The sequence below is a fragment of the Sipha flava genome, unplaced genomic scaffold (genome assembly GCF_003268045.1).
Source record: "Sipha flava isolate LNK unplaced genomic scaffold, YSA_version1 1_pilon_pilon, whole genome shotgun sequence".
NCBI classification, from domain to species: Eukaryota; Metazoa; Arthropoda; class Insecta; order Hemiptera; family Aphididae; genus Sipha; species Sipha flava.
Genome location: NW_020272783.1, coordinates 1,488,725 through 1,513,225, shown reverse-complemented (window position 1 = coordinate 1,513,225; position 24,501 = coordinate 1,488,725). Strand labels below are relative to the sequence as shown.

The window sequence follows — 24,501 nt, the reverse complement described above, 5'->3', positions numbered from 1 at the left end:
TTAACTCGTTAATGCCCAGCCTTGCTCTTTAATATATCTATGTATGTATTATATAATCAGGTACATTTAAATATAAAAATATCGTCAGATACATAAAACTTTAAAAAAATTTTGAAAGCCCGTTAATTATAACTAAAATAATATCTGTATATTTTATAATATAAATTAATCCTTTCTTAAAATACTGATTGACGTATTTTATATATAGGCTATGTATATTTAAAAATTAATTCAAACATTTTTTTCAGTCACAGGTTACAAATTAATATTTGATTGTACTAAACATGTTTTGATAATTATAAGATTTGTTTTGGATAATGGCCGCAAGACAAGACAAGACAAGAAATGTTGTATTATTGTATTGTCTTGATATTAAGTCAATATCTAATGATAATTTTGTTTTGAATAATATTGAGTTTTTTTTAAATATCTTGTCTTGTCTTGAATTACCATTAAATTCAAACATTTTTATATCAGCGTCCGCCATCTAATATGCTGGTAGTCCAACAAGTACAGCGTATAAATCTTCTCTGAACTGTTATATTTCTCCACCTTTTTGTTTTCCATGAATGCTAGTGCATAGTGCAATAGCTTTGCTCTGTTAGAAATCTGTACACTGCACTCAACGGGTGTTGTACGATTGAAAATGTTTTACGTTTTTAATAACACGATTGTCGGCATATCAAAGAAACAATTTGTACTTTATAATCAAACGATTGAGAATGATTGAGATTTTTTGATCAACGCTGTCATTTATCTTAATGTTTATTAATACAAATAATAAATACGATATCGCGAATTCCTTATCGGATATTAGAGTGTAAATAATTGTTAGCATTGGCTATAGTTTATAATCGGTAACAAAGTATTAAGTATAGTGTTTATCATGAGGATAAAACAGAAAATATGAAAAATAATGTAAACACAAACTGTGATAATAATGAAATCGATTGAAAATAATTCTACTAAAACTATGGTCAGCAAAGACTTTGATTGCATTATTTCAACAATTAATTTCTACAAAGAGTTTGAATGTCATGAGGTATCTAAATTTATCTGAAAATAGTACTCCAGAAAAAAAATTGTTTAACTGTATTTATTATTTTATTGATTTATAAAACTGATTAATAAAAACTGATTTATATGTGTTAATGTATTAGATTACAATTATTTTAAAATTTAATATCAGGTATACTATTTTGTATTTTTAATCAACGTGGCAACGTTGCATAAATTTGACAGCTGTAAACGTTCTCAATCATGTTATTAAAGAAGTTATGACCAATAAGGACCGTTCTAAATTATGTTCTAACCTTACTCGTCGTGTGCGTAGTCGATGTCTGTATTATCCAGTGAATTTATCAAGTGAAAGGTGAAAAAAGGTTAGAAAAAAATTACTATAAATAATATTATAATTACTATAAAGCCAATTATGAAGAAATTATAAATTTGCCACTTGATTTAAACACTAGTTGGAATAGTTCATATGACTTGATTAACCTAACCTTGATAACAACAGGGTTGAAAATAAAAAAGTTTCTTTCAGAATTAGATGAAGAAAATTTGAAATTTTTAATTTAACATTTAATCATCGGTAAAGATAAATGTTCTGTTTTTGTTCTGACACACAGTTATTTGAAAGGTTTTAAAAAACAATTTAAAATGTTTATGATGAGCAATATTCAACTACTCCAACTTTTGGGGTTGGAGTTAATATAACAAATTATTGTATTGAACCTTTATATTTCATGTGCAACAACAAAACTGATTAAAATGCAACTGATAGACTTCTCATGCAAGCTTTTCAAGGTGTGCATATTGCAATTATTAAGTGTTAGAACAAAATCAATCGAGCTTATTGCTTATTGTATTATAAATCTCGATCTTCATTACAAATTGGAATTTCTTAAAAAGGATTAAATAGGAAATATATCGAAAAGATCAATCATTTAAAAAGTTTGTAGCTTATTATTATGCCGTTGCAACTTAGGAAACGTTAGAAAGTGAAGAAATGTCATGAAATGATGATTCATATGATGATTTTATGACAGGAATAAAAACTTTATACAGTCCGAAAAAGAGAGATTGGAAGGCTTAATTTGATCAGTATCTGTGATAAAAACAAGATCATGGTAAAACTGACCTTTTAAATTGGCGGAAGAATCATTAAAATGTTTGGAAAAAATTAAATGTGACTCATAAAAATTGAAATCAGTGCTCTAATGTTCAAATATAATTTTGTGTTTAATTTTTTAATTTTTCAACAATTTAAAATACTGCAATATCATTTATGAAATATGCTTTTCAAAAAAATATATTCATATATGATTGTATCATTTAATAAAACATTTACAATTAAAATTATGTAGTTTAGATAAAGTTGTTTAAGGTATTATTAAGATCAAGATTTAATGACAGTCTCAGAATATTTTTTAACACTTGTAAGATTTTATAGAATACGAAAAGATAAATTTTTATTTAATAGAATGTGTATATTTCAATTTGAAGTACATAATTGTTTGATTATTAAATAATTATATTATTATTTTTGATTCTTAAATCTTAGATGATTACAAAATAAATATAACACTATAAATAAAAAGGAAAAAAGCAAATTTTTTATTATTTCCTTTTTTTTAATAAATACAATATACAAACAAGTGTACTAAAAACTTCTTTAAAAAAAGTTAGGTATTTTAATTATTGTTTAATTTTGGTGAATAGTGAAAATTTATCTAATTATAAGGTATTAATTATAAATCAAATGAATTATTAACTATAGATACAGAAATGATCCTTTTATTTAGAACTTGACGAAACCTTTTTTCTTTTCCTCTGCCAAAAATGTTTGGAATTTCTGGAAGTATTCTCGTTTAGGATCCCATTTGTCGAGAAGTAGTTTCCATTCTGTGGCATAATCTCTTTGAAGATGTTCCACAACTTTTAGAGCAGTGTTTTTTTGGTAGCTGTTGCATTTTACACATTGCGTTTTCAAAGCATCAGGCAAAATTTCTAAAAAAAAATTTAATTAATTATCTTTACAATATTTATTAAATTTCATATATGATTAATATTGTGAAATTATTTGCTGAAAAATTTAAATTTTTGAATTAGTAAAATAATTTAATTTCAGAAATATATTTATGTTAGTATTTTATTTATTAATTAACCGTTTTATAATATATTCGAAGAATTTAAATTGATATTGTTCAGGAACATTGAAATTTTTCATTAAGATTTAAAACAATTATTCGATCTATATTCATAATACATTTTAAAATGTAAAATATTATACTTTGATACATGATAGTACTGTAAAATAATTCTTATATATTTTTCAATTAGATTTCCTTACATAATTTTAAATCAGATGAATAATATCTGGAAAAATTGAACCTTTTTTAAAAAATAAAATTATGAATCATTAATGAAATATATTAAAAGTCTTAAATAAATAGTTTAACTTCTTAATATTTTAAAAAAATATATACTATTCTGGTCTTTCTAAATTTTTTTAATCTAAACCATTGATTACATTCATATTCAAGATTAAATAAGTTTTTAAATTTTTAAATATTTTGTATAAAAATTGTATTGAATTAAATTTATATTAGTTATATAAAATCAAATAAAAACTATAGCCATATTTAATGAAAAATTTCCAAAGGAAATAAAATAATATCTGTATATTTTGTGATAGTTATAATTTTATTCATGCTTATTAAACCAATTAAGTACATTAATACATAGTATATATATCCAAATAATGTTTTTAAAGTCGCAAGGTACGTTAAATAAAATATATATTAAGTAATACAATTTTTTTTTACTGAAAAAGTGTTGGATTTATTTCACATAAATTATACCCTATTTTTTTATGTTTATCTATATGTTTATTTTTTTAATGTTTTTTTTATAAATGGTTGTGATTAAAACTATCACACGTTGATTGATACTATAATAATATAATAACATTCTATTAGCTCGGTATATAAGGTTGAACATATAAAAGTTGAATGTGAATAAATGATTTTGTTAATTCAAGCAAATAGTAATGAATAGTAACTATTATTATTATTAGTAATGATCATGTAAAATTATTGTAATTAATACGTACTTTTAAGTTCTGCGCCTTCTGGTGTGCAAGGTTTCTTGTCCAATAGACATTGCACATAACTATTTACCAATCTTTTCGAACGTAGAATTTGGTCCACATCAATGTTATCGTATTTAGTTGTGTAAGCTGATCCGTTGGCAACTGCCGTGTCTTTTTGTGGTGCGCCGGCCGTCTGGTACACCGTGAACACTGTAAAGATAATACAGATTACTGCAATTCGTGAATCCATGGCTTACGGTTGTATCACAGAATAAGATACTGTATACTGAAGATATGATGTTTTGAACAGTCTTTTATAAGTAATAATTATTGGAGTCGATCAAGTGTGCGGTTTTTTTTTTTTTTTTTTGTTCGTTATGCTAACTAAAACTGAGACAAAGTGCGGTAGTAACGTAATAATTTATACCAAATGACCTTCTAGTGACGCGTGATTGTCGTCACAATTTATAATTCTTACCTCTCAAAACTTATTTCCCCGTCGCCCCACCAGTGATGATTTTACTCGTTTCCTTAATTACTTGGTGTGCATGACTATTATTATAGATGGTATCGATACTAGCCAGTGACTCATGTTTACGTAAAGTACTAATGGTCCAGGGGGCTGTGACCATAATGAGTTGGAAGTGGTTTTTCTCGGAAGAACTAGTTTATTATCCGTAGAAAATTAACATTGGAACGTAAATGTATATTATAATGATGCTATTTTCGTCAGTTCAACGTCATCACATCAGATCTAGCTGTTTTGAACATTTCATATGACGTCAACTTGTATAGACATATATATAGATGTATACATCCACTTAAATTCATAACAAATATTTTACAGTACTGGATTAAATGCATATATTTAAAAAAAACCAATACAGATAATTAATCATAAATGATAATATTCATGCAATTTTGTTTAAATTATTGCTTAAAGATTAATTATACTTATATGTTGGTAACTATAATGGACATGAAATATTTCAAATCAATCAAACAGAAAACCAATTAATATTTGTGTTTGACAATTACCGAATCATACATATAAAAAAATAAATTATAAATAACATTCTCTTTTGTATCAAACATTTTTAGATATGCAGATATGCAGCATGAATTAATAACCTTAGAAACTAGATAACGAAATATTATCGGCTATTTGATATATAAAAACACCGTGAGTTAGAGTGGTTGTTCAATCAACCCATGTCTATCAGAGATCACGGTGACAGCCACAATATATATGTCCTGCCATTTTTTAAAAATGAAAATATATTATGTATAATATATATATATATATATATATGTGAGTTATATCATGTTAAACTCATATTAATAATATAAACAATAATAATAAAAAAAAAAAAAAACAATTATTCAAAATATTTTATGAAAAATACAGGTGTATAGGCTATTGAAATAATATAAAATATAATATTTATATAGTATAAATAATATAAAAATATATTAGGGTAAATGAAAATAGCTACAGCACAATTGGGCATTTTATCTCAAATTGCGATACGTTTGGGTACTCTATGTCCTTAAAAAGATACCACGTTTTGGCACTAACATGTAAAATGTTTAAAAAGTTTCTAAAATATGTACATACATGTATAATATATATATATCAAAATCATATAGGTAACATATATAGGTAAGTATATACCTCTAATCCAGTGCGATGGTAGTGGCGTAAAGCTAAATAAAAAAAAAAGTGGAGCGGTCACTATGTGTAGTACATTATACAAGCACGATAATAATAACCGCATTCGGGATTTCCTACGATAATAAATATTATAGTAGAAAACGATAAAATGTATTTTATAACACTTTATAGCTAATTTATTATTTATTTTATTTATACTTATACTATTTTGATTATTTTGAAAAATAAAAAGTAACTTACACTTTATAAAACTTGTTACCTATATTATTTTGATATATGTATATTATGCATGTATGTACATATTTTATATACTTTTTAAACAAAGGTACATACATACATTTTACATTTAAGTTCCCAAACGTGTAGATTTTGAATACTAAATAGGTAAAAATGCCCAAACGTATTGCACGGATAAAAATAACTTCAGACTGTCAACGCGTATTTAAGAAAATATGAGATCTTGAGTATTTTATAAACGAAAACATTTTGATTTATAATAACACAATTCTTTAATATTTTTCTGAAATTAATATGTACTTGTAATGGCCATTAATAGATTATTATAAGCTCAAATTGTCTAATGATTTTATTAAATACTTTAAAGCTTAAGGTATACATCTTATTGGAGTGATGTAGAAGACAGTGTTGATTTTGTAAGTGATGGGATATAAGAGGGAGAATCAGTGCCGTAACTAAAATTCTCGAGGCTTGTATGCAAATAAAATCTAGAGGCCCTTTATCATTACAAATTTTTCAATAGCAACTATAAAAATTAATTTTTTAAAAGGTGAGAGATTTTTTAAATTTAAAAGTTTGAATAAAATAGAATACTAAATACCTAAGCAAATATGATTGTTTATTATTGAAATAAATAATTTTCTTTAAACTATTATATAAAAGGAGTATTAAAAAAATTAATATACTTATACACTACTTTAGTAGTTCTCAAACAGTGAGGCACGGCATCCTCGAGAGGCGCAAGGCAAATTTTTATATTCTATATTGTACTACTATATATTTATTTTTCAATCGACAATAATTTACTTATATTTATATAATAAAAAACGTTTTTTTGGAAGGCGAGATTAATTTTTTTTTTTTTTCTAGGGATACGTGACCCAAAAAAGTTTGGGAATCGCATATAATGTATAATACTTAGAGTATGTTATTTTTCAAAAAATACTAATTTACTAGAATATATAATCATTAAAAATATGTTATACAAAATAAAATAAATAAATATTATACTTATTTTTAAAACTACTAGTACACATAATTTTCATATTATTTTTTTTTTTTATAACATTTACATGATTTAAACATGAGAATATAATGCAGTAACCTAGAAAAATTCGGGGAAAAGGGTATTGATTGGTATCATCATTTGCTGAGCCAAGTCTAAACTAAAATTTTTTGTTGAGTATGTTAAAGCTAAGTTAGCACAGATAATCAGAAATACTAGAAATCAAAAACGTAATTTCCAAAATTATCCAAACAACTAAAAGTGGATGTTAGAAGACCATTACGGTCAAGGATAATATCATAGTACATAGAATATGGCCATACATTAGTGTATTATTAAAAGATTTGGTCCTCAAAGGATCAAGTCCACTGGTTAATCTATTCATATGTGGTGATCAAAGCATGAATCAAACGATTTCATGATATTTTTCCAGCTTTTCTTTTCTATATTCAAACGATCGTTATTTTTTTTTTAAGAAATTAAGATAAAATTTTTCATCATCAACAAGTAAGAAATTTATAAGAGATTTTGAATGTAAATTTCATAATATTTTCCAAAATAATTTTTTTTTTGATATTTTACGAAAAAAATCCATAAAAACATGAAACTTTCTATTATTTAAAAAACAATTCAAAAGTCAAATACTTTTGAAAATCATATTATCTGTAGCGAACGGTGATATAAAAATTCAGCGAATGTTTCAAGTCTATGTCTCTAAAATTTAAATTTTTTGAGCTGTAATAAAAAATAAAATCGATTTTGTCGAAAATCGTTGTGCGGTAAATTTTGTCGTTTTTTCTTTATTTTTCATGAATTTTTTGTAATTTTTAAGAAAATTATCAGAAATGTCTCACCATTACTCATAATGATTATTAAATATAACCTGTTAATCTAGAACGTCTGTACAGACATAATAAATAAAAAAAAACCACGTATTCTGGTAAAACAAGTACATTCCTTGTTTACTTAGAATCTGAAATTTCAGGTAAATCTATTATACTTCATTTCCTATGAGTAATATTTTAGAAATGTTTGCCTTATTAAAATATATATTAAAATTGGGTTTATTCTAAACGTACCATCACGTATAGGCAATTTTTTTTATTTAAATACATATAATCAACTGTGTCTTATTTTCAAAATGTGAATGTGGTAATTTTATTTCATTATTAAAATTATTTAAAAAAATATAGTAATTTTATAACTTCTCTTCAATCAAATATTAGTATTTTTATCTTAATTTATAATCACCAATATCGTTTTAAAATGTTATTAATTTTTAAATTTGAAATTGTAATGTAATAATGATAAACTATAAATATATTAAATTTATGAAGTGTTCAAATAAACATTTTGATTTTCAAAAATAATATTTTAATATCAAACAGTTCAAACTCATTATTAGTTTTTAAAACAAGATGGTGAAAAAGAAGCTGAAAAACAAGTAACAAGTATTAAATACGGTTACATTTCAAAGGTGACCTTGTCTTAAAAATATATGTGTATAAGTAGGTACCGGTTTATGTCTTGTAGCAGAAATATGATTTTCTAGACCTTGAAATAATAATTAAAATTATAGTATTCTTCGTGTAATTACTACAATACAGAAATATAGCCCAAATATCTAATTATTTAAAACAAAATACTAATATTATTATATTTGTCTATTATTGATAAGTTGCAATACAATTAAATTTTTTTTTACGACATTTTATAATAAATTCTTATATTTTGCGATTATATGGTTATGCATTTGTATATATATATATATATTCAAAATTGTCCTTATTGATTAACGATCGTAAGTTCATGTACAATATGTTTTCCCATAGAAAATTTAATAATTTATAAGTTATTAGTTATACTTCTGATATGTCACTTAAAAATCACTTGAATAGATCATAGATAATTTATTGGTACCTTCATTAATATAATCACTGACACAATTTGTGTGTTTTACATACTATATTAAAAATAATAATGATTCCCCTTATTGCAAATAATTGTTATTTATAAGCAGTGGTGTTTCCATAGGGTACACTACATATACGCCGTATACTTTCAACATTATTTTGAAAATTCACGGGTATATTGCATATACTTTCAGATCTCAAGCATTTCCCGAAGAAGTATTAAATGTTATTAGTTTTTTCAAGTTTTAATTTTGGCCTTATTTTATAATAGATATTCAGTTTTCCCTCAGACGAATAATATATTACTATGAAGTCATTATTGACGGCATACAATGTATTTACAATGGTATCAATTTATTTAAATAATTTTAATTTATATTTCTGTGAAAAATAAGAATCTCAAGTTTTTGTTAATATTTACAACCCTATTTCCACAATCACCATCACTAAAAAATATTCATATTCAAACATTCGTTGGAATAGTATACTCTCAACAAAATTGATAGGAACATCACTGTTTATAAGCTGAAATAGCATTATGGAAAAAAATTACAGTAAAATATTATGTTTATACAATTGAAATATTATTTTCTTGTTATAATTAATTATTAATAATATGAAGGAAACATTGACTAACATTATAAATTATAATAAAACACTATAATTTAATATTAAATTAGTGTTTAATAGACTTATGAGAACTCATCATATACTAACGCAATGAAAATATAATTTTACCTATTTTCAGATTTTCAGAAATAATTTAATTAATAACTGTTTAATGACTGTAGAGTCGTACGAGGTATACATACAATGCATATCATATGCATTGTAACAGAATAATTAAATTTTTTTTTTTTGGTTTATTATAAAATACATTATTTTATAATATTATCAAAACTTACCAAAAGAATATTACTACATTGTATTATTGATTTCTTAAATTTAATATGGTAATTTAAAAAAAATTAATTATTCAATTATTTTTATCGTTCATTTATAATTCAGATATATTGGCGAATAAGAGTTTTCAAAAAAATCTATTCAGAATTCATTACTTAATATATTAACTGTTCCAATTATTTTAGATTTTTTAGATGTATCAGTATAGTCGAAAATATTACCATCCTAAAATAATACAAACACATTACATTGACATTACACTAACTAAAAAAAAATTTGCTATCAGAAGCAAAAAAAAGCGTTAGTGGTCGGAGCAATATTTCTGGTCGAAAATCTTGTTAACAGGTATAAAAAATAAAAAAAAATAAGGAAAAAATACATTATATAAAACCAATATTCACCTCACTCCAATTATAAAGTAATTAATGGGTGTACTAATTAAAATTATAATAAGTAGTTATTAACCAATTTTACGCGTGATAATAGTATTTTAAAAATACGCACCAATTTTTTGATATAATAGATATTATGTCAGTTGTTAATATATCTTAGTAAAAAAAAATTCTTCTTGTTTTATCACCTTATATTTAATTGATGCCATTGTTACAATTATTGAACTTGCACGTTTCCTCCTATTTATTCCATTCAAATTATCTGTTAATTTAATACCAAATTTATTTTGGTATCATTAAAATACAAAGGAATTAAAATGGATGAAAAAAAAATATTTGTAGTACAACCATTCAAGGTAATAATAATAAGAATAATTACATTATATAATATCTCTTCCATGTACATTTATATACCAGTTTCACAAGGTAAATGATAATTTTCTTTGTCATTTGTATTTTCTGAAATAAGAAAAAGTCTAATATTTTAATATTTTTAATCACCGAACACTTGCTATTAAAATGTGATCTAATGGTGCCTGTATTATATATTCCATCGTAAAGGATGAACAAATGATGGATTACCTCCATAAATCTAATCGATAATTTTATCGTTTCTCCTTAATCTTATCAATAACTATTAATTTATTAATTTGTATCTAAATCAGTGGCGTACGCAGGAGGGATGATCAGGGATATATCCTCCCCATGTGCTTTTTTTTTTTTTTTTTAGTTTCAAACGTTTAAAAACGTATTTAAGAAATGCAGTCACGGTTAAATGAATTGCGTTAATGAATATACAGAACAAATTATTGATCAATTTAGTGTAAAAGCCAGAAGGATGAATTTACACCTTGATTGAATTTTGTTTGTAAAATAATAAAGAAAAAAAATTGAAAATAATTCATTTTTATGTATGAAATCCCCCCCCCTTAACCAAATTCATGCGCACGCCACTGTTCAAATTTTTTAGTTCTTAACAAAAACCCATTTTCAATTAATCATATGAAATTGTCTCATGTCATATTTATAATTGATTTGAGAGAGAATATAGGAAATATAAGATTTGCTAATTTATTTATTTGTTAATAATTTAACCAATATCTTACCAATTTTTCCTACTTATTTGAAAAAAAAAAATCGAGAATATTGTTTTATGATTATAGTACATAACAAAAAAGTACAAATAATAAAAAAAAAAAAAAAAAAAAAAAAAAAAAAAAAAAAAAAAAAAAAAAATAAAAGAAATAATAAATATAAAAATAAAGTATAAAATTTCTAAGTATTTTATGTATTAGAAAAACTTGGTGTAAATTGAGTAAAAACGAGTGTTTCTTGGATCATCAACACAGTTGGACATATAAAACTAATTGGATCTTTTTAATAATAATATTAAGAAGACTAATTTCATATAACTACGGTAGTAACGATTAATTTTTAAAATCTGAGAAATATAAGCAACGCTTTAATTATTAATCGTACTACCTCCTTAATCGTATTAATCATTTCATATTAGTAAAAATAAATCAACACTATCCTATGAAATCTATGAAATATGCATAAATATGCACATTCACAATTTACATTTAAAATCAAGATATTGATAAATGAATATATTTTGTACACTACTATATTTTACAATAAATAACAATAGTATGCAAATGCTATAAATCTCGAACTCTACAATGAAACAATACAATAAAATATAATACAACATAACATTAATTAATCACATCTAACAAATTACATTATTGTATATATATTCCATATTATGAATTTCATATTTTCATGTGTTTTTTCTATTTATTATATCACTGTAGTAACTGCTCTCATCTGATTTTGGCTATTAATTTGTCCCATGGATACAATTTTTAATAAAAAATACACATAGTTTTCTAAGTAGTAAACACCTTCAAGAAATCTCCTGTATACTTTAAAAAATGTATTGATAGATTTATCTTTTAGTTATTTTAAGCCAATTGTAAATGCCTTTTGTTGGACTAAGTAAAATACACGCATTTGCAAATCATTTTATCTGAATACATTTAATATACCTACGAATTTTAATGAAACTCATTAATTTTAAATGTTGTTAAATTTTTTTTAATCAGAAACCATTGGTAATTTATTTGAAGTAGGTAATTAAAATACAAGTTTAAAAATTATTCATATTACAAACACGATAAAATTAAATTACAAATTTTATTAATACACCAAATCTCTAATTCTCATAGACAAAAATATATTCTTGAAAATATGTATACATTATTCAGTACTATATTTCAAAATAATTTGTTTTATTGATTATGCTTAAATATTATGAATGATCACTTAAAAAATATTAAACTAATTTTATATTTTTCTTAATCTAAATAAATAACCTTTATTATTTCTTTTACTTAAATAGTAAAGTGCTATAATTTGATATATTTATATTCATTTTTAATTTTTTTTTTATTTTAACTTCTATAAAAAATTACTACTTTGATAATTACCCAAAAAAAAAAAAAAAAAATGTTTGGTTTTCAAATTATGATTTAAGTAATTTAAAAAACTATATCATCAAATTAATATTGTTTAAAAGATTTTTGTAAAAAATTAACGAATTTAAAAGATTAATTTGTTGTGGAAGTGTTTTTATTTCGTACTTTTCCAATATATGTCAAAGTTATTCGAGAAAGGTTAGGTACTAACTACTCGTATATACAGTTATAAATAATTTATCAAATTATTTATGAGTAAATAAGTGTAGGAAATGGGGATGATTCTGGTTAAATTTTAATCGGATCTATATGAATAATTCTTATTAGGTGTAAAAACTCAACTTTTGTTTGCGAGTTGTATTCGATTATTTATTTTTATATAAATATTTTTTTAAAATTACAAAAATATTGATATTAATCACTTCACTTTTACATTGATCTCTGACAGTACTCCGTTCAGGCAAGATTAAGTAGAGGAACTCAATATAATTTAAAAATTGCATTTCAAAAGCAAAACAACCCCTCACCTACAAAGCTATACTGGCCTATGTTGTAAGTACGAAATTTCACATTGATCTTAATCGTATAGGCCTTCTCTAAATATCAAAAATGTTTAAAATGAAGGTCTTTTAAAATAAAGTGTATGATAGACCTATTCGAGCCAGTCTGATACTGCAGTCATCTCCATATAACCTGAATTTTGAATATTTCAGTTGTATATATTTATAGTATCCATATAGACCTTATACTTATATAAATAAATTCTAAGGAAAATCATACAAATTTAAAAAAAAAATTTTAAATCGTAAAATAAGACATAAACAATCATAAAAAATAATAAAAAAAATAGTAAAATTCATTATATAGTTGATATCGATTTAACTTCGTCTTAAAACAAAAATATTTTCGGGCATTAGTTCGTAGCGACCCCCGTCAAAGTAAAAATAATATGGTTGAGATACGCTATAAAAAAATAGTAAGGGAATTTTTTTTTTCATTTTGTGGAAAAAGTTTATAATCAACTCTGAATTTTTCTCGTTTCTTAATTATTAGATTCCAAAGAATTTTTATAAATAACTCGTTTGTAATCAAAATTGTGAATATTATACCAAGCCATACACTAAAATATAAGTTACAATGTCACAAAAAACTAATGTTGTAAAAAATTTACTTAATATTTATTTATTCTAAAATTCTTCTCACTCAAAGAGTTATTTAATACAACATTAATCATAATATATTTAAAAATATTCTTATTAAAGATTAATGACGGGCTTTATGCATGTATATTATTAAATCTACAGTAAATATAAATATTAAACCTTAATCAATGAATAAAAACTAAAAACAGAAGTAAATTATGATTGTATTAATTTATTTAATAAAATGAAAAATGAAAAATATGAATTACCCAAAATAAGAAATAACTTACAAGTAAATCAAAAAATGTTAGGTATCGAAAATAAATTATTCATGATAAGTAGGTACATAAAAAAAAATAACAAAAACAATTAGGTACACACATTTTTAAAATATCTAAAATCAAGCTATGTTTTAAGTACATTTTCGATTACTATAAAAAACTTAAAATAGGCGTATTAAAAATATGGACCAATAAAATCAAATTAAAAAAATTTATTTTTTTCTCATAGCTGTTCCGTTGATTTGCTTCTGTAAAGATGCTTTATCATTTTCATCATCCTCAGTCATATATTTTTTCAAATGTACATTATTTGGATCGAACTTTTGCACAAGCATCTTCCAATATTCTGGTTTGTACTGTAGTAAATGAGCCAATACTTTGCCTGCTTGTTTTCTTTGTTGTTCGCTACATTTAGCACATTCTGTTTGTATAGCATCCGGAACAATTCCTAAAAATGTTACCAAAGTAATATATAAATGTATTATATGTATATATATATATGTTACGGGTAATGTTAACATTTGGATAATGTTGACATTATGCGGCTAATATCAACATTAGCCATCTGTTATGGCTAATGTGTAATTTTTTGTTTATAAGCAGGAATTATTAACATTATCCGGATAATATTAACCTTAAACAGTCAATATTGGATAATGTTAAAAGTTGTATATTAAATAGACTATAGAGTTTTTATTAGCATTCTATACAATAATAAAGCGTCGGACTTTCAGAGTATAATATTTTATCTTGACTTGTAACCGAGTTAGTCAGTTATCTTACCGATAAAGTGAACAATATATCGGTATATCGATGTATAAATGCAAATCATCTAGCATTTTGTGTAATTCAAAATGTCACGGAAGCATGCATATAATAATAAAGGTTAAAAACATTAGCATTTTAATTCTATAGGTACTTAAAATAATATTTTAAGAAATAATTTATAATATAAAATTTAATTCAATATTGTATCATTAGTAGGTTAGATTATTAAAAATATAAAGTAAAGTCATATTAATAATATTATGTATTTTATGGTAATTACTAATTTATTAAATATATTTAACATTGTTAATGATTTACAATAATTTTATTTCATGTACGTTAAATTTTTATGGTTGTTAAGAAATTATCCAAAAATTTTTGGCTAATATCATATTATCCGGTTGATGTTAACATTAGCCAAGATTTAATAATATTCATGGCGGGTATTGATAACAGTTGGCTAATGTTGACTTTAGCCGGATAATGTCGAGATTATCCAAATGTTAACCTTACTCGTAACATATATATATATATATATTAATTATATTAATAAACAACAATTGATTGTGTTAACAAATTTAAAAAAAAATATTTTGTAAACATAACAAATAAATATATTTTCAGGTTAGTAAATAAGATTATCACGTTCAATTTAGTAGTGATTATTACTGTATTTTAACATTTCGTTGAGGAATTACAAGTTAAAAATTATTAGTATTTTATTTGAATGATGTTTTATTAGAATGGTAAGCAAATCAATAATTAAAAATTAAGAAATTACCAAAAAAATGCTCGACTGACGTTTAAAAAATTGTATTATTGTATAATTAATATTGTTGAGTTTTTTAAAACTGTTTAAATAAATCATACCAAATCTCAATTCTGGCTATTTAAAAGTATAATTTAATTTCTAACTAAAACATTATATAATTTATCAAATTATGGAAAATTTTTTACTTAAAAATATTTTATCATGACGTTTTAAACATCACAAATCAAAAATTTCAAAATATTATAAATCTGTCTGATTTGTTAAATATATCATAATTTAATTTTCTTTTTAAATAATTTATTTTATTCATATTTTCATTGATAATTTAACAATCTTACGGCACATTGATTAACTAAAATATATGTAGCCGATTCTGCATAAATTTAAATGATTACTAGATTTAATGATATTATTTACGTAACTATTATACAATGAAAATGTGTTTATTTATTAAAGTATATGGTACTTATATTATTAATTATTTAAAATATATTTTATTCTTTTTTAAAAAACAATATTTTATTTATTATAATGTAATTAATTATAATACATAAGTGCATGATTGATAGTTGTACTTAAATTAAATTATTTTTTCATTCAAGATCATTTATTGAAATTATGTTTAAAATGTAGGCTATACTCGAGGCACCAAAAATATTAATAAAAATCGTGTTATAATTTAAAACATTTCAAGAACTAAAGAAGTCTTATAAAGATATCTGTTTTAAAAATGAATATTAAATACATAATGTAATGTTATTTAATTCTTTGATTTCAATTATGTTTTCTTTAATTTTAAATTTATTTTAATCATATGATTGTATTTCATATTCGTTAATTATATTATAATTTCATTAATATACATTTATAAATACTTTGGCAACAAAAATGTTAAAGCAGTAACCATAAGTTGTGATTTTATGTATAAATTTGACATAAACTAGTATTAAAAATAAATTATCATACCGAAAACATAATAGTCAACTTAAGTTAAATTACGTTATCATGAAATTAAATAAAAATACATTTCTCTATATAGTTGAACATAAATATACTAAATGTAGAATGATTTTAATTTTATAATTTATGGTGTACTTATTACATGAAAATATACTATTACGTATTAAAATTATAATTTATGAATGTATTTAATCTATAAGTGAAAAATATTATTGCCTAAAATTAAATCTATATTATATTCTTCAAAATTGTTTATTTAATTAATTCTATTAAAAATTAAAAATACCCATACTTATTTTGAATCAATGTAATTGAACATTTAATAATTTGTAGCCAGTAAAGCACATATCAACTGTAAGCTCAATTACTTCCATTACTTAAGTTTACAAAGACAAAAAAAAATATAATATACTTTATTTTTTGCAAATTGTCAACCATTAAATGTCTATAAATAATTTTTTATAGTTAAAATAACTGCATGTACCACGTATGATTTTTTTTTAGTAAGTAGGTACATGGATATATAATAAGATCTTAGAAATATATGCTGAGAAATTATGTATTTTTAATAATCTATGTAAAAATAAAAAAACAAAAAGTAAAATTAATTAGGAAAACAGGTATTTGCTATTTGATTATTTAGTTTACTATGTATAAAGCGAGATATTCAATATACTTATTTACTGTATAAATCTTCTCATCAAATTGTTTTTCTTTTAAATTTGTATGCAACTTTAATTTACAAGTACCTACCTTATTATTAGGGATGGGTCGGTTACAGATCTTGTAAAACCCATTATTAATTGTTCCTATGGTATAACTAATCATCAATACCGATTATTATTTTATAAATATTTATCAGTACCAATTCTTCAAGTATAAATATTTGGGAGTAGATACCAATTCTTTTTATGCAATTGTTTTTGGTTGTTGGGTTCACATTGATATTTTTTTTACTTTAATTAAATATTTCAATTCGAAATCCATTATTATTATAATTATCCTAAAATATATGCAATATTTTATTCTTTCTGGATTTAACTGTTAGTAGTTTCTGTTTTATGAACCAAAAAAAGTTTAAAATCTAATATTTATAACCAAATCATACCGAAACCTATTTTGAAATACTATCTAAATCAAGAAAAATTAATAAATATATATACCATATTTCAATAGCTATTAATGCTTAGATCATAAACTAAATTAAACTGGAAACTATAACAGATTGTTTTTGTTATATTTAATTATAGAGTTGAATGCTTAGTTTATGAAAGTTAATAGTAAATTTTTATAGGATGAAAATAAAATATAATGAATTTTAAGAAAAATTACAATTAATACATACTAAGCCACATCTCACAATCGCTACACGTTTTCTGGTTTTATATAATTATAAAAAATAATCTGTCGTTTCGAAGAAGAGAGGCTAAGTCCCTAGCAGTTCTCCATTATGACACTGTGTATTAATATGGAAATCAAAATATAATTGAATGAGATAATATTTAATTACCTAATATTACTTATTAATTATTATAATAATAATTTTAACTTGGTAGTGCAATTAAAATGTAACTTTTACATATCATTTTCCGTAATTGCATGGCTATAATGTTTTTAACAATATAAAAATAAAAATAAAAATACATATAATTGCAATAACTTGTTTTTAATAATTAAAATAACTTTAAACAATAAGTACAAAACTACAACTATGAGCTATGTAACTAAAGTAAATGTATTTTTAATTTTGACATATTTTGTGGTTTAACGAAGCTAATTTGAAAACTTAAATGAGTGTTGACACAGACATATTTTCCAAATAAATATCTAAAATGTATTGAAGTAGATAATTAAGACGAAAAGTAACTATAACTCTGAGTCATTATATTATTATAACTTGTATTAAATATTTTTCGAGGTAGAACCTAACTAATTTGGCAACTACCTAGTTGCTTTTAGAATGGAATTTTAATAATATTCAAATAAATAACATTTTAAATATTAACACCGGAAATTAAATTATTAAATTTATAATTAATCTAATTGATTTAAGAAATCATTTACTCATAATTTTTAAATTTTCTTATAGTTATACTTATAGTTTTTTTAAACTTATTCACATAACACCAGCAATTGTCTTATGAGTATTTTAGGGACATGTTAGTCTTAATCAATATTTATTTTCTTAATTACTAATTTCTTAATATTTAATATTTATTTAATTATATCATTATATATATACATTACTTTTATTTTGTTAACATAAAATTAAACCGCCTAGAATGATTTCATAAATTATAGGATTAGTCATAGGTTATCATAGTTCGTAATAACTAACTAATCCTGCAAGTATTTGTTTGCACGTGGCAATTAGATATATTTACCGTTGACCATTTTTGTAGTTAAAAATTGAACATTGTGAAATTTATTAGCCAATTCAACTATTTCAAATATTAGTTTTTGTATGGTCTTATGAACTTATAGATTACTAGTTAAAACCAGGAAGTCGACAATTATTATTTGCGAAATGTTATTGTGTTTGAATAGCTTTGATTTTCCTTATTTGTTTGATAACCCTAATATAAAAACAATTAGATATTATATTATTAAAAATTATATTTATGATATATAAACATGTGTCAGCTTTTTTTTAAATTATAATATTTTAAGATTTAGAATTGGTACGACCTTTTCAAACGTGTTAGAAACGTGTTTGTATTTACTACTTATTCAGGTGACCTTCCAAAAAATGACCTACCTTACTAATAAGCATCCGCCTATAATCATCATGTAAAGAATGCCTATTTTTATAATCGTATTGAGAACATGTACCTTAAATTTATATATTTCTTAAAAATACACCAATTAAACAAACAATATATTCTTTGTATCCTAAAAACGTATAATAAGCGTTTTATAAATCAATAAATTAAAAAATAGTTCTTACAATCAATTTAAAATCAAAGATATAAAATATACCTACTTCATTTATGACTTACAAGTATTTAGGCATTTAACTTTTCAAATCGCTCATTTCAGTATGATCTATTATTATATTGTATTATTATGGATTAAAATAAACAATAATAAATTATCTCACTCAAAAACAACTTTGAATTGGTATTAGGATTATTATATTATTTATTTTATAAGATGTTTTTAAACTTATATTTCTTCTATAGTGAACTAATTATATCTTGGATAATAATAATGTACATGATTTAGGACTCAAATTTTCGAAATTTAAATTTAAAATATTTTAAAAACAAAAAAAGAAATACTTTTTTTTTTTCAATTTTCAGCATGTTTCTTATAACACAAATCATAATATATATTAAGTGTAATTTGAATATATATTTTAATAATATACTTGGAAGAAATATTATATATATATATCTTAGTAAGCACTTAGTGCGTTTGATAAGTACAGATTAAAATATATTAAAAACGATTTCAAACATATATTATCACTTGCTGACTTAGGACAATTATTAGAGATGGGTTATTTAATAAATCGACATCAGTTTTATGAATAAATTCGCAGTTCTTTGATCGTGGACCATTTGGTTTGGTAATTAATCCAGTGTTATTTTTTTTGTTAAATACTTAGATGGTTAAGTATTGTTCAACATTAATAGAACAAATACAATTAACAAATATTTAATAGTCTTCAATATGAAATAATACCTTATATTTTATATATTAATCATAAAAAATGTATTCAAATATTTCTCAAATATGTATTATATATATAAATATAAGATAACTAACAACCTTCAATCTATATTAAGCAAAATAAAAAAATACATTATTCAATAATCTATGTAATCTATGTCTCGGCTCAATGAGTAATAATTATTAGCTGTGTCACTTTTGTAACTGTAAATAAATACAAAATATTCAAAGTATCAAATGAAGAATTTCTAGAATACAAACCCCTAGTCGATGATAAACAGTGTAACTAGAAAATAGCTATAGATGGTAGCAATATCATGTGGAATAGTATTAAAGTAATAACTGTGACTTTTGAAAATCCTTTGAACTCAACATCAAATATGATTTAAGTGTTTCATGTATTATCAAAATAAATTCAAAATACAAGAAAAAGTAAAGAGGAAGAAATCAGCCACGTATACAACCAATAAAAGTTTATAATGGAAAATTATAGAAAAATCTAAATTTGCGGGTTTATTATCGCTATGCTCAATGGGGCTCATTTTATCAACATATCATGACTTCTAAAAATCTCTGGAATCAAAGAAATATTATTTTTTTGATGATTTACTGTTTTATTTATATAGGATTACTTTTTTTAACTATTTTTTATTAATCTATTAAAAGTTATGTCCTATTATTTTTATTAATCTACTTTAAATATATTAAATTATAAGTTGAATTTATTAGTTTATGTTATTAATCTACTAAAGGACATAACCTTGTAATTTTATTATTATTGTTACATTAATTTTTATTTTGTTATTAGAATTGTTTTTAAATTAATATATGTCAAAAAGTATTAAGTAAAAAGATTACAAGTGAAGTATTAAGTTTATTAAAAAGTATACACGAATTTTATTTATTTTATTGTTTTCATTATTCCCGACAAAAATAGTTTTAACAAACAAGTTACTATAGTATTTATTTAAGGCAGCAACTATCGATCAAAATCATATGTATAGATACTATTATTTTAGCTATAGCTACCTACGAAAATGATCGTATGTACTTTTTTTTTCAAGGTAGTTCTCTTAATAACCTGTACGTAATGATTTTTATTAAAATTAAACTTTAATATGAAAAATGGGTTACTTCGTCTTATAAATGACCATATTTACGGAAATGTATGTTAAAAAATAGGATAAGAGTATAAACTTAAATGTTTATTTGATTCATCCTGAAAAGTTGAAAAAATGAGATACTACCTTTTTTGTTGGGACAGTCGATTTAAACTATTTATACTGGTTAAGCTAAATGTTTAATAATTAATAAAAAAAAATAAACAATAAAAAACGAATGTTTTATTAAAAAGACCATATGTGATTTTAAAAAGACTTAATAATAAACTTGAAATAAATAATAATTTGACCACTTTGATAATTTTAAGGACTGTTTATATACTCCTTGTAAATAAGTTGTTTTTTTGTAATTTATCATGGTGGTTTATTCATTGTAAAAAAGTCTCTTATCTTTAATCACTAACCTAAGTAAAGAATTTTTAATTACAATTAACGTTTCAAATATATGAATTAATTTGTTTATAGTGCAATTTAAAATCATCCAAAGGGTTTATTTCCATATTTTTTTAGCTATAAATATATATTTTAAATACTAGGATAACTTGTAAAATATAATTGAATATTTTTAATTACTGTTTCCCCATCATAATGTGTTCGAATCCAAAACCTACTCTGAAAATACCATTTATTTTTGAATATAGGTACTCATTCTAAAGGCTAAAAAAATTTTTTAACGTCAGCATGATTATTGTTATTGTTATTTTAGGTATTGGAAGGTATAAAGAAATACGTATAGTCACGGTCATTTATTATATTCTTACTTTTGAGTTCCAATCCTTCTCTGGTACATGGTCCTCGGTTCATCACACAGTTGAAGAGAACTTTGATTATCCTTTCATTACTCATAACAGCATCCACGTCTATATAATCATACCGAGTTGGGTATGTCGATGTTTCCCTAATGGATTTACGTCCATCGTTGGTAACAGACTTATTTTGGTTCGCATTGGACAGTCTTTGTGCGTTCACAGTCGGTAGCACAGCCGGAGTGTCACACATTACAGTAACATAACAGAAAATGGTAAACAAATTCATGTGTACTATACGAACATTAAAATTGTCTGCGTCAAAACCAAATGGAAATAGCCAAAAAAAACAAAAAAAAAAAAACTACAACAATTATAATTACTAATATTTATCGTCGGATTGCTATTTTTTCCTGATGGAAATAACTCCGTACACTTAACTAGTGTACTGACGTACAACTGCTTAAGGTGGAATTTAACACAGAAATAACGGATTCGACCGGCGTGGAACAGTTGAACTGATTAACACTTAAGGACGTCTGTTGTCGGCAGAACGCGAGACGGAAACGTAAAAACGCAAAATAAAAAAACGTGCTCATCTCAAGGGCAACGTCATTCTGCACAAACACGCACACTGCGGATTGCTATCGATTTGCTATTTTTAATTTCACCCGTTCATCTCCCGTAATAATTATTTCAATTTCTACGTTTTGTGTCTCATCGATTGCAAACCATATGCAAAAAAAAAAACACAAAAATAAGCTGTATATTTCAAAAGGGCAATGTCAATATAGTGATAGAAAAATATGAAATTCCGTAAAAGTGAATATTATAATATATATGTTACGTTATTGGAAACCTTGAAGCACAACCCATACGGCAGTTAACCTAGGTTTCTGTTTGGTTGATTTCTATACTCATCTTACGTAATAGTTTTATTTATTTTTGCATGTATAATTTACAAGATACTTATTAGGGACATTTGATTATACTACATTGTACATCCAGTATTTAAAATAAATTTAATTTATAAATTTTTTTTATTTTAGTTTACTCCAACGATTTAAATGTTATAACAACAGAATTTTTACTATAAATCGCTTATTTTTCCAAACTTAACAAAATTATAGAATATAGTACATTGAGTTTGAACTGATAATTGGTTGAATACCATTTTTTTTTTTTTAAACAAGTGAATACATTTTGTAGTATCAAAAGTCCTAAAATTTAAAATTGTTTGTATAAATTAATAAAAAATATAAAATTTTAAACTGTATAAATGCTAATAATTATATTCATAGTAATAACACTTATATTGTTTTAATCTATTCTTATGTACAGTATTAAAAATCGAATAAAATTGATAAAATTCTCAACAAATGAAGAATACACGTTAAGTATCTAAACGAGTTAAGAGTTAACAAATAAGTACTTTATGAATATAAAAATGTTAAATTTAAATAATTTGTATAGTATTTTACCTGTTTAATTTATTATTCTCCATCGCTATTTTCATTAACACTTGGACAACTAGTTTTATTCAATTTATTCCTTAGTCTTCCTTGATGTATCCAATATCTCAAATTACCTGCTAATATCCTTGTTTTATTTTATACCTAAAGTATTTGAATCAATGTTTGCGAATAAAGTTGTATCTAATTTAAATAATATGATCGTTGAAGATGAGCATGGTTTTCGACGAAATAAAGAACGATCAGTAATTTATTTAACTTTTAAAATATTGTATCTGACACCTTTTTGCGATCAACATTCGATCAATGTTGATGTCATATACACCATTTTAGTGAGACATCCGATAAAAAATCATGGATGCAACTTTGATATGATGTGCAAAAATCGCAACTCAGATATCACAATATATATTTTCGTATTTTGGGACGCAATTTGTATGCAGTCAAATAAATGTATAAGAATATAGAAAAAATATAGTTATTAAGTTAAACGGAGTTTATAAAATATAAAGTGTTATTATGACTACCCTACCAGTAATATCTGCGTACGCTTATGAATATATATATCATTCGATAAAAAATATTGATATTGGTAACTCTTTTATATCCTGGGTTATCTCTTTTACTGAAGATCATTATAAAATTGTAGCTTAAAAGAAAATTGGTTCTTTTCATTACAAGTTACACTAAGAGTTCCTCGAAGATACCATTTAGTTATTTTATAGTTATTAATTCTTATTTTTATTAATGACATCAATTTTTAAAAATGCAGTAAATTTATGTTTGCAGATGATATAATAATATTGCGTACAATTAATAATTGACTGATAATCAAGTTGAAGTAAATTTACTTCAATTTGAT

The 24,501-nt window shown here is 23.3% G+C and overlaps 2 protein-coding genes across 3 annotated transcripts; both read right to left on the bottom strand.

The window, feature by feature from the left end:
• Nucleotides 1-2,630: 2,630 nt before the first annotated feature.
• LOC112682097 (ejaculatory bulb-specific protein 3-like) lies at nt 2,631-4,489 on the bottom strand. Its single transcript, XM_025552576.1, has 2 exons — nt 4,118-4,489; nt 2,631-3,012 (listed from the first exon to the last, which is right to left on the bottom strand). The coding sequence occupies exons 1-2, from the start codon at nt 4,344-4,346 to the stop codon at nt 2,804-2,806; spliced, it is 438 nt and encodes a 145-aa protein (XP_025408361.1). The 5' UTR covers nt 4,347-4,489; the 3' UTR covers nt 2,631-2,803.
• Nucleotides 4,490-14,276: 9,787 nt separating this feature from the next.
• Nucleotides 14,277-22,717, bottom strand: LOC112682003 (ejaculatory bulb-specific protein 3-like). Of its 2 annotated transcripts, XM_025552431.1 has the most exons (3): nt 22,551-22,717; nt 22,183-22,461; nt 14,277-14,573 (listed from the first exon to the last, which is right to left on the bottom strand). In XM_025552431.1, the coding sequence occupies exons 2-3, from the start codon at nt 22,454-22,456 to the stop codon at nt 14,338-14,340; spliced, it is 510 nt and encodes a 169-aa protein (XP_025408216.1). In that variant the 5' UTR covers nt 22,457-22,461; nt 22,551-22,717; the 3' UTR covers nt 14,277-14,337. The 2 variants fall into 2 exon arrangements, with proteins under 2 accessions (XP_025408216.1, XP_025408215.1); XM_025552430.1 differs by having other exon boundaries at nt 22,183-22,716.
• Between the last annotated feature and the right edge of the window lie 1,784 nt (nt 22,718-24,501).